This window comes from Sturnus vulgaris, chromosome Z, assembly GCF_052056855.1.
Source record: "Sturnus vulgaris isolate bStuVul1 chromosome Z, bStuVul1.hap1, whole genome shotgun sequence".
Taxonomy (NCBI): domain Eukaryota; kingdom Metazoa; phylum Chordata; class Aves; order Passeriformes; family Sturnidae; genus Sturnus; species Sturnus vulgaris.
The window spans coordinates 59,422,153-59,434,428 of record NC_142283.1 but is presented as its reverse complement, the minus strand read 5'-3'; the positions used below and the strand labels follow the sequence as shown (position 1 = coordinate 59,434,428).

Below are 12,276 nucleotides of genomic sequence, written 5' to 3'. Positions count from 1 at the left end.
TTGTTGACCAGTTGCACTCTTGAAATCAGAAATGTTTATTACCTCAACCCAAAAGGCATGAAGTGCATTTAAACTTTTCTTCACTTGAAAGTGTAAGAGATTGAAGTATTTATTTAATTCCTGCAGTTAAATGCTCTTGAATATATATGGGTTTGTAGCTAACTTGCAAATGATTTGTGACTCATTTAGTTCAAAATGACTACGCTAATTGTGACCACTAAAATGGAATTTTCTTACATCTGAAAGATGTATTACTACATTTGGAAGAATAACAGAAGGCCAGAAAGGTTTGCATAAATAAAAGAATACAGTAAAAACAAAATGAGACGACCAAGTTTGCAGGTAGAAGTAAATAAATTACTCTTAGGCATTGTACGTGGCTAAAGAAATTTAAATATTTCAATGCCTAATTTATTTCTTCATTGTGTACACACTGAAAAAAGGCCCTTAGAATATATTTCTTGAGAAACAAACAAGTTTTAGCTAAAAAGTCTACAGTGAAACAGCCCTGCAGTTTAGTCTAAGGTAATTAAAATAAATGTGTTCACAAGGTGAACGCACATGTGTCAAATGAGATAAAAATCACATTTAGTCAAATATCTAGTCTTCAGCTGTGTCCTGTGTGATGCTAATGGTTCAATATGATAATAAAAAATGAGCAAGGAATATTTTTTCCAGACTATTAATTTTGCTCAGGAACTTCCTGAAACCAATATGCCTGCTTTGTGCTTGTTGGGGCCCTAACTAGATGAAGCTCCCTCCTACAGGTCTGTGTGACAACTTCTTAAACTCAGATTGTTGAGGTAATGGACATTGCCAGACATACTTAGAGTCAAATATATGAATAGAATATAGATATAACTGAAAATATGATACTGACAAATGATTAATTTTACACTCTCTTCCGTTGGATTATCTGGGCATTTCAGTAATCTGGTGCACTATGATATTGTATATAAATTGAGATATCAGATAGGAGAGAACAACTGCAACAGTATCATGGGTTGGCAGATTAGGTGAGAAAAGACAGGTGGCAAAACACCTGTGGCAGAAAACAGAAATGGCATAAGTAGAGAAAGGACTTAATTTTTATTTTTGTAGCAATTAGCTCTATGCATGTGTTGTTTTTCTTTACAGTATCTTGGCAGTTCCTTTTTAAATGACAGTTGGAATGAAGGAAAGAACACTGCATTTCTAATCTGTGTTGTTCCTATTTCTTATTTGAGGCTGGTTTAACTACTTATTTTCATCCTGGAATAAACCTGAAGAAAATCCATGCTTACAGCATCAAACTCTATGAGAAGCTGGAAGAAGAGACTGGACAGGTAATTCCCTTGATCTTTGAAGTGTTAATTCAGAGCAATACCAATTGTAGCAATAGTCTTACAAAAAGGTGTAGTTGATAACAGTGTGAAGTAGGAGTATACACCTTTTTATTGAAATACTTTATTCTTCATGCCTAGTCGCTACATGTTGTAGGTGATTTCCCAGATCCCTCTACAGTTTAGGAAAATAGTGCTCATAAAACATCTCAAGACGCAGCAGAGAGTCTGCAGTTTTAACCTGATAAAGCTAAAATAGTATCAGGAATCTGGAATGAACAGATTGATTATGATACATTCCTGTCTTAAATATATCCACTTAAAAATTCATGTGATATGATGCTGTATATACTTGAGAAGATTGCTGTAATTCTTCCAATCCCTTTCAGAGATGTGTTTTTATTTAGGGACTTAAGGAATGGATATGTGGATAAACACAGGAGTCATCTTTTTCATTTGGCATCCCTGAGCCTTATAGATTTCATTTACTAAACTTGTGCTTGGTTTGGATGGCAGCAGAAATTGAATGAACCTCACTGTACTAGTCTACAAATTTTATGCGTTTTTTAATATTTGTCATATATATATATATGACAGATATTTTTAAATATTTGTCATAAAATGCTTTTTCCTTCTGCTACTCAACTAGATAAGTTGCCATATCAGATTATCATTGTGAGTTCCAGTAAAAGACTTATTCAGCCTTATCATTGTCCTGTGAGATAACATAGAAAAGGTGAAGAAAAGTGAGCATTCGGTGTCCAGTTCTGTAAGGATGTTTAATTTATTCAAAAGACAAAACTGGCAAGTGTTTTTTCATTGTGTTTATAAAGGTACTTAGTTAAATACATTCAGTAGGAAGTCATGCAGATGATATATTTTAAAATGCTTAATTAAATACATTCAGTAGGAAATCGTGCAGATAATAGATTTGAAAATAAAGTGTACATACTTATTTTTGAGACATATTTGATTCTATTTTTGAAAGTGTGTGAGTGCTTATATCAAATATTAATTAGCTGTTAGTAAAAATGAATGTCATGGCACTCAATGAACTCTTCTTTCAACTGTTTTGAAACTAGTATGCATTAACTTAGAAAGTTAATTTGATAACTTTTGAAAAATTATTTTCTCTAGGAGTCTATATCTAAGGCCTATTCCTTCAAAGGCCTATACCTTACTTACGTTTTTCTTAGTGATGTTAGTGGAAAAATTTCTGTATACTTCCCTTAGCACAGGAAAATACATGTATGGCAATCAGTAAAGGATCTTTCAGTAATTTGCTGTTTCTCTTTGATTTAGCCTGTGGGGTTTCATCAGCCTGGCAGTATCAGAATTGCTTCGACCCCTACTAGGGTGGATGAATTCAAATACCAGATGACTCGTGCTGGTTGGCACCCAACAGAGCAGTATTTAATTACGCCTGAGAAAGTACAAGAGCTATTTCCCTTATTGAACATGGATAAGGTAAAGAAGCCAGTTTTATGAAATACAACTTCCATTGCAATTAAATATTGGTCTATCAGAAATGTACTCGTATATACCTTGTACAAATTGTACAACAGATTCTTGTTTTTCAATGAAAAAAAGATGTATCATAGCCTAAAATCAGAATTTGTGAATTTTAGCGCATACTGTATGTTAGAGTACATACCATTAATTAGTGTGTCTATAATATTATCAAATTAAAGCATTGCAACCTTCGATTGCATGGGAGATCTGTGCAATTTTACTTTCATAGGCCATTATTAAGCTGGGTAAAGGCTGGTATTATTACATATTTTGAAAATTTGTTTTTACTTCTTAAAGTTTACTATATTCAAGAAAGAAAGTGTTGGCTTTTTTAAACTATCAATTTTGATAAATTTTATTTTCTTTCTTTTTGGGGATTTTACCTCCATTTAGGTTTTAGCTGGACTGTATAACCCTGGAGATGGTCATATTGACCCCTATTCTCTAACTATGGCCTTGGCTGCAGGAGCCAGAAAATATGGTGCTCAGTTAAATTATCCTGTGCAAGTGACTAATCTGAACTCCCGATCAGATGGGACATGGGAAGTTGAAACTCCACTTGGAATAATTCAAGCAAAGAGAATTGTGAATACAGCAGGTAGGATTTAAGATAAGCATTTGAGTGCTTTTCAGATGTGCATACTAGCTGACAAAAAGCACCAGCACTGAATTGTGTGGGTTACATGTATAAGGAATATACATGTTTTCGAACATTTACTTAGTTTGTGGTTTGCACATATTTCTTCACAGTGTGGTAAAAATTTAACTCTTATATTAATTGCTTGAGTAAGCATTAAAAATATTTAAACTGATTTGTCTCCAGCACTTAGTAATCAGGCTGCCTTGTTAGATTTTAGTGGCAAAAGAGACCTTTACTGGTCTACAATGAGTTGTGTAGGATAGAGTCCATGTCTAGAGTCACAGAATCATAGAATATCCTGAGCTGGAAAAGACCCAAAAAGATTATGGAGTCCGGCTCCTGGCCCTGCACAGCAGCATCCCTAAGAGTCACACCGTGCTCCTGAGAGCATTGTTCAAACCCCTCTTGAGCTCTGCTGGGCCCGTGCTGTGACCTGGGGAGCCTGTTCCAGTGCACAGTAGGTGAACTGTCCCTGCGGTCTTCTAAAAGCGAATGAAACATACCTAGGAAGGGAGATGGAATGTACATATAAAATAGAAGTATCTTCACTGTTTCTTAGAGAAAGAGACTGAGGATTTGACCTTTCCTATTTCACTATTATCTTTCTCTCAGGTTTAACTCAATCCACATATCTTTGAAATGGAAGATTTTTTGTTTGAGTCATATTTTAAACATGTGCTTGGCTTAACAGGGCATTTTTTGTATGTCATAAAAATTGCCTAACCCAGAGGAGCTTGTATTTACATCTGCAAATGTTATTCTTCATTGTGTTAAAGAAGCTGAACTGATGTTTCTGCTTCAAAAAACTTTGGGGCATGTGTCCTTTGGATTTGTATTTATTTTCCTGAGCAACTTAGTAAGTCTAAAAACCTGTATTCAATCTAAACTTACTCACTTATTATTATTCTGCTTTATACAAGTATAGCAAAATGTATTATTTGGTTGGCAGGTCTTATATGAAGCATACTTTCTGCTTCCTAGTAGATTTTCTGTTTTCAGTTGTTTAAAAATGTGTTGAATATTTACCGTATAGATTAAAGTTTTGCTGGCTCTGCCCCAAACTGGATCGTATCTGCATTTTTAGGGCATTAGTACTGCATACCTCCCATCACAGTGAATAATCAGGCTTCAGTCAGAGGCTGTGATATCTCAAGTTGACATTTTTACTCAGATGGGAGAAGTGAACCCAGAGCAAGAATATGTCTTTATAATGCCTTTCTGTATATTTGCAGGAGAACAGAAAAAAAAATAAAAGCACCTATTTCTAGTGTAAGGCACTAGAAAATTAAGAAGTTAAGTGAGACAGGACTCTTTGTGTTGGTGGGTAGAATACCACAGGTGACAGTTTAAATTATGAAGGAATTTGACTGGAAAGGGAATAGGTTGGGAGAGCAAAATGCCTTAAAATTGTTTAGAAGCACTGGCAACAAGTGGAAGAATTACATTATACAAGACTTGCTGAATAAGGAAGCTCAAACCAGGAGGGGATGGCAGCAGTGGGGATGACACCAGAGAGACAGTGGGAAGGTATCTGATACGTTTCATTAAGGAAGCTGAAGCTAGCTTTTCAGGCAAAATGATTAGTAAAGATACTCAAGGAATGGTTGTATGTGAAACTGAGTGGAAAACTGAGCTGTTTAAGCATGAGAGACTGGTGTAATATGTAATAGAAAGGGACGGGTAGATGGGAGTGATTTGGAAGGAAGAGAAGGCTGCTGGGACAGAACTTGATAAACAAAGGAGACTGACTAGCACATGGTGACAAAATAACTGAAGAAGGATGTAAGCTCTGGAGTAAGAGTATAGTTTGAGACAGCAGAAAAGAAAAACAAATGAGAGAAAATTAGAGAGAAAAACTTGGAGAGAGTGTGATCAAACAGCTGGACTCTCAGGGGATGTGCTTTACAGGTCTTTCTTTCAGAGTCTGGGATATAGACAGTCCTGTCTGTGTTAAATCAGACTTCAAGCTCTTAAATCCAGGCTTTTGGTCAAGACCTACTGGAAAACCCATTGAAAAGTGCACTTTCTTCTATATGCCTTTCATACCTGCTATTGCTATATGCCTTGCTGAAATAACAAGGCTCTGAGGCTCTAAGCTTGCTCATGAGTGCCACATAATGAATTTTGGTGAGAAAGAGGACTAGAGGAGTTTAGAATGCTTTTTAGAAGGCAATCGACCACACAAACAGGGAAACTAAATTTGAAGAATTTTATATAGATCACAAAGTCAAGCACTTGGAAAATGAGAGGTGTCAATATTTGATTGCCTTTGGACTGACAGTTCGTATCTTTCAGGCATGAACTATGGAACAGGTTTAGTTGCAAAATCACAAGCTCTCTTACAAATAAGATTCTTTTACCATTTGTTACAACGTGTGGATATATTGGTCTGGAAGAGATATAAGATTGTGAAAGGGAAAGGCAGCTTTCTTGGCACAAACTTCTTAGGCCGCAAACTTTTAGACATTCGTTATTCCTACCTATTAGCGCTGCATCGTATGGATGAAGTATCACAGACGTAGTAATTTTCTTGTATTTTTATAGTGTAGTTATCTTTCTTTGATTAATATATCAAGTTGATATTAGGCAGGGTTTTCTGGTAAATGTTTTTCAGAGCTTATTTGGAAATATTATAATGCACCCTTCTGAGCTTTTCATAAGTCTTTTTTTATTATTTAATAAGTTATTAAGTCAACAATATATTTACTTAATTCCTCTGTGTAGTTAACTGTTCAGCCAAAATGAATACTTCAAGCACATATTGCTTAACATTCTGGCTGATGATGTAAAATCAATACTGTATAACACATATCTCATATAAATGTTTTCTCAGAAAAAATTCATTCTTTTTCTCAGCCTTTCCTCATTCCACTGCCAATCATGACTTGCATAATTTTAGGCTCATGTGGCGGAGAAAAATACATCAGAAGTCTCTTTACATTCCTTCTTCCCCTCCCCGCCTCACCCCACAACTGACATCTGCTGTAGAACTGGAGCAAACTAGTTCCAACCAATCTTTAGCTGTTCCTTATGTGAGATTTCCATTTTAGAGGAAAGCAGATGCCTAATAAATAATCTCTGGCATGAAGTAACTATACTGAGCCTGCTGAAGTTATTTGCTGCCTGTTTATAATGGAATGTTTGATTAAAGTCTCCAAAAATAGTGAATTTTGGTTTTGTATACAGGGTGGGTGTGTGTATATAAGCATATGTTTTCAGACATGTACGTACTTATATACAACCATTTATATATAGTGGTAGATTATTGTCTTTTTCAAAACCAAGAAATAGTCAGATTACATACTTCAGCAGATATGCTAGGTAATACTACCACTAAATATTTCAGCATCAGATGTTTGCAGTGTCTACAATTTAATCTTCACAAATGTCCCAGAGATATAATGTATGCCTTCATTTATCTCTACTATGTGTGATAGGACTTGATATCCACTTCCAATTAGAATTTCGTTTTAGAGAATATATTCTTCTTTTTGCCATTTTTGTTTTTGTTCAAAAACCTTAAATAAAGAAACTAATATTTTTATTTTTCTAAATGTCACCTTTTGTTAATTTAAACGATTAAAAAAGCAGTTATCATAAGTGTGACTTTTTTTAGAAGTACAGTACTATAAATTTTATTTTAAACGGACCTAAACTATTTGTCTCTTACTTAAAAACATTTTAAAATTAGCTGTGTTTGTAATGATGTTCTGAAAATCTAATTGCTAAGAAATTTCTTCTTATTAAGAAAGAAACAAATCTGTTTCAAAGACCTAACTTTCTGCTGCTTTCACTTTTCTTGTTCACTGTAGATCATTAGCTGACCTTACCTTAAAATAGTTTTATTTGTAGGTGGCATGGAAATGCCCAAATTAAAAGAAGTTCCCTAAAGATTGTTAGCTGCCACGTAAATCCACATTTGCATGTGCCATGTCTAGTGATGGAAACCCTTGCATATGTGCTAGAAATGCAGATTCATTTGTTTTTTTAATTGTCTTCTGTACAAGAGAACATAAGTCCTGTTTCATTAGCCTTGAATGATGTTTTGGCACTCTGTATGATTATGGCATGATCATCCCTCGACCAATTTAAGAGACTTAACAAGTGTCTGGCAGGGAGCCTCCTCCAAATGGTGAGGTGCCATTTAGAAGCAAAAGCTTTACATATGTTAACTGCAACAGGTGCTGGTTTCTGGCATTGACTGGGCAGGGGCTTTCAGCTGAATAGATCTCTTGAAGATGATGATGGATTTCCTCTGCTGCTTTGCCTTAGCTGGCCATCAGTAACCATTAAGTGAATCATCACTGAAAACGTTTTCCTTGGAAACTTCACATTTTTTTAAAGCAGTGGGTGTTGGACCCTGAGGTCAGTTTGTAACATTAAATAAGAGATGAACTGCCATCCTGGCGTGGGGGAATGGCGCGAGGCCAGCACGGCCCAATTCGACTTTCCTAATTGCCCTGGCTTTAAGCCATGCCGGAGGTGAGAGGATGTATTCCCAGCTCTTGTCAGCAAGCGGCGTGAGCCGGCAGCTCCCCGCAGGACAGGGAGCCAAGCAGGGAACAATGCTGGCCGGGCCAGCAGGGCTCTGTCCGGCAGGGCGCAGGGAAGGCCCAGGACGTGCAGCTGGGGTCAGCCTGTGGCCCAGGGCTCCAGATGGACTTGCGAAGATGAGGCACAGTCAGATCCATAGTGATGAAGCCAAGCTGAGGCCCAGCCAGGAATGTGACCACAGGTCAGGAACAGGCCTGGTGACGGTAATCGAGGTCAAATGGTGCCCACTAATCAATAAGCAGGACTGTAGAGTTGAGACTGAGCTGAGGTCAAGCTGAGAAGTAGTCCACGGATCAGGGTCTGGATCAATGCGTTCCATGGCCAGGCACAGGTATGGTTGTGACAGAGCTGTAAACAGGCACAAAATCAAACCAGCTCAGACAGGTTCTAACGGACCTGAGCTGACCTGAATTGGACTCCTGTGCCATGGGTATGGATGGAAATCCCAGGTGAAGCTCATTTATGCCTTTTGGTGTCCCTGGGGCACTGAGAAATTTTGACCAGGTCTTGGAGAGTACAGAATTAAAGAGAGGGGTAGGAGAATTTGGTTAAGACAAGTTAATAGCAAAAAGAAAGAAAAGTTGCACATCGAGCTCGGCAGCATGAAGTTAGGTAGAAAGTCTTGTTGGAGATATTTTGTCTTAAGCAGTTTGGAGTCAGCTGGTTACACAGGAACCAGGCTGACTTGCCTTCTTTTAGTCAGTGCCATGTGGCACATACCTTTTATTTGGAAGGCCCTGCTACCTCTTCTTCATCTTTCATTTTGTCTTCCTCCAACCATCACTCTCAGACTCCCCTGAAACTCTTATTTCATTGGATTTTCGCCTTCCATTCCCACTCTTGAGACCTCTTCTCCTTGATATAAAATTCAGGGACTGAAGGGTATTCAAAGCACCTTAAAGCAACTGCCATTCGTGTCTGCAGTAGCACCTATCTGATTCCCAATTCTGTTATGTTCTAGCCTCACAGCAGATTTAAGCCATGATGCAGAGCCCAAACTAGTGTCTGGAAGTTAAGTGGCTTCCACTCCTTCATTCTGACACAGTGAATTCACTAAGTGAATGTGCTTTACCAACTTAACACAGGAGAATTAGGTCTTCTCTAACTTCTATCTGGCTGTATGCAGGATCTTGAGCCAACTTCAGAGGCAGGGAAATAGTTGCCTGCATTTTTTGGTCAGAGTCTGTATCAGAACTTTTAGTTTGACAGCTGTGGGAGAGTACGCTTGACTATTCACCAATACCAGCATCATTATGAATTGATTGCTTGTGTGAGAGACATAATTAATGTGAGTCACATGATGCACGTGAAAGAGGAGAGAAACTCCAATTCCTGAGGTCAGTTACCTGAAAAGTACTGCCTTAGTATGTTGGGATGTTACGACTTGACTACTGTCTTGGAAAAGCATACTAGCTCATTTACTTGATAGGAAGACGCTTGGTTGACACAATGTGAGCTAATTTATTCTGGTTTTTAAGTGTCTCTAACTTTGCTAGGAGTACATTGCAGACCTATTTTACTGAAATAAGCCATGGGGTTTCTGGAACTGGTAATTAAATTATCTTCTGAACTTTTAGAAATCTAATCTATAATTTACTAATTATATTTTTAGTATGTGCATGCTATAATAATATATAGCAGTATAATTAGGAAAAAAGGACATGGAATTATGGAGGGAAAAATATGCTAGATAATCCAAAAAATAAAGTGAAAGTTAGAAGTATAGGGAAAAAAACCTGTCACACATAAAACCACAGTGTTTACTGCAGATATTTTACTGTCGTTTTCCATTCACTGAAATTAATGCTTGAATATTTCTGTTTTGGTTCTTTTTTTTTTTCCTCTAGGCTTCTGGGCCCGTGAGGTAGGCAAGATGATTGGCCTGCAGCACCCTCTCATACCTGTTCATCATCAATATGTTGTAACATCAACTATCCCTGAAGTGAAAGCCTTAAAAACAGAATTGCCTGTGATTCGTGACTTAGAAGGATCGTATTATCTAAGGCAAGAAAGGGATGGCCTTTTATTTGGTCCATACGAAAGTGAGGAGAAAATGAAGTTGCAGGAGTCTTGGGTAACAAATGGAGTCCCACCAGGTGATTAAGAACATTAAATCTTTAAACATAATAAGCACTAGCAGACATTTTAATGTGCAGAAATCCCAGGCTGTCATGTTGCCTTATGTGATGGAAAATACAAAATATTTGCAATGCATTATTATAATGCAAAAACTCTTTTCCAAGAATAGTTCTAATTCTAAGAATAAAGGGTAACAGAAATACAAATGTAATGTAAGTAAAGCCTACTACAATGTAGAAGGCCTTCCTGAAGAGGTGCTTCACATGTTGTGATTAGAAGCAGTCACCAGATCTGCAATATGTAGCTTTTTTGCCTGAATAAAAATTTTTCAAAGTAACAGTTCTCTTCAGCGTGCTGACAGGGGCTCTGGATATTTATTGACACCCTTGAGATAATGTGATTATCAAATAGGAGCAGCAAAGGAATGTCATAGACAAAATGCTGTGCTTGGGTATAAGTGCAAGAGAGGTGTAGATATGTATAGAATACAAACACGTTCTATGTTGTACAGCTGCTTACTAAAAAACAGCTGTTGTGTTATATCTGGGCTCCAGCTTTCCATTCACTTCCAGACATAAAGTTACACGAAGTTATTATTCTTGCTGTTTTAAAAAACTCAACATTTCCTAGGGAATGGCAGTTAACATGTTTCAGTTTCGGATAACCCTGTCACGGCTTCCTGAACTTACAGTCTCCAGTAGCATCAAGTGCCTTTGTTCAGCCATGCTTAGAGTCCAGACTGAGGGGTGAAATATACCCAGAAATTCGTATGATTTCATGCAAATCATAAGCAAACACAGGAAGTATCTTATTTTTCCTCCTCAAATATTAGTGTATTGAAAAAATAAGTGGGTCTTATTAATGTAGAAGAAAGTTTCCATGTGTCTTCACTGCCTTTCTACTTCATTGTTGAATTTGCATGACCTTAGGGTTAAACAAATATGTATAAAGGATAGTATAATTGCAGTGACAAATAAAGTTGGTCCTGCAGGTAAGTAAATTTTTATGCATGCCATTTTTCCTATGTAGGATGGCAAAGGCTTGAACACATGCATTGATTATTCCCATAAAACTTTTATATGTAGATAGATAGTGTATTGATATAGATAGCTCTATTGTACAGATAGCTAGATTTATATATAGATACCATAGCTGTATTGAAAATGTGCATGTTCTCTGTGTAAATAAGTATATATAATAAGAGTCAATTATTTGTGCAGGTTTTGGAAAAGAGCTTTTTGAGTCTGATTTAGACAGAATAATGGAGCATATTGAGGCTGCCATGGAAATGGTCCCCGTTTTGAGAAAAGCAGACATCGTAAACACAATTGCAGGTCCTATCACCTATTCTCCAGACATTCTTCCTATGGTGGGACCACATCAGGGTGTCAGAAATTACTGGGTAGCTATTGGTTTTGGGTAAGTCCTCTGTGACAGTTTTTGTCTGTCATATTATTAAAATGGTAGCTAGCTCAAGCTTTGTGCATTTTTATGGGCTTGCGAGTTGTTTTGCACATTTTTGTGTTAAATGTAATTGGAAATAATCTTAATAACCACAACCTGTATAATATAAGATGATCCTTCTCTCTTATTTCATTACTCTCAGTAATTTTCTGTTTCCTCCTTTTAATATGGAGGCCAATACCTATGATACTTTATGAAGCAACAAGAAATGGTAGTACTTTGCACTGTCTGTGCAGCAGCTAGTCACAGAAGTACTAGGTTTGAAAGTATATTTTTCAGTTTATTTTATTTCTTGTTTTGAATTACACTGTATTTTACAGTCGTTTGTTGTATGTAAACTTTGTTTCACTGAAGTTGGACAAAAATCAATGTGTACTATACAGTTTTGTGTGAAGAACTGGAGCTGTTAAACAGAAGACATTCCAGTATAGCATGTGACTGACTGCTCTAAGGATACAAATCCAGCATTTCTGACTGTTGAAAGAGAAGCTGAAAAATTACACTGCTGGGTATTGAAGGAAATCAAATAAAGAGGGCAGTGCAACAATAGAAACAAGTGGTTTACTGGTGTCATTCTCCCATTTGTTATGGTGTTTTTCTTGAATGTGATTTACATCTTATTTATTATGGCTGCACTGGTGTCAGTGTTAAAACACCTACGTCTCTTTAATTGTCTTAGTTTGACCATTGATTCAAGATGGATAG

The 12,276-nt window shown here is 36.9% G+C and overlaps 1 protein-coding gene across 1 annotated transcript in view; it reads left to right on the top strand.

The window, feature by feature from the left end:
• Nucleotides 1-12,276, top strand: part of DMGDH (dimethylglycine dehydrogenase) — a 39,884-nt gene that overhangs the window by 5,949 nt on the left and 21,659 nt on the right. The window contains exons 3-7 of the mRNA XM_088156658.1: nucleotides 1,227-1,325; nucleotides 2,625-2,789; nucleotides 3,228-3,432; nucleotides 9,876-10,124; nucleotides 11,328-11,526. Coding sequence (XP_088012784.1) covers nucleotides 1,227-1,325; nucleotides 2,625-2,789; nucleotides 3,228-3,432; nucleotides 9,876-10,124; nucleotides 11,328-11,526 — 917 coding nt within the window. The remainder of the gene's footprint in view (nucleotides 1-1,226; nucleotides 1,326-2,624; nucleotides 2,790-3,227; nucleotides 3,433-9,875; nucleotides 10,125-11,327; nucleotides 11,527-12,276) is intronic.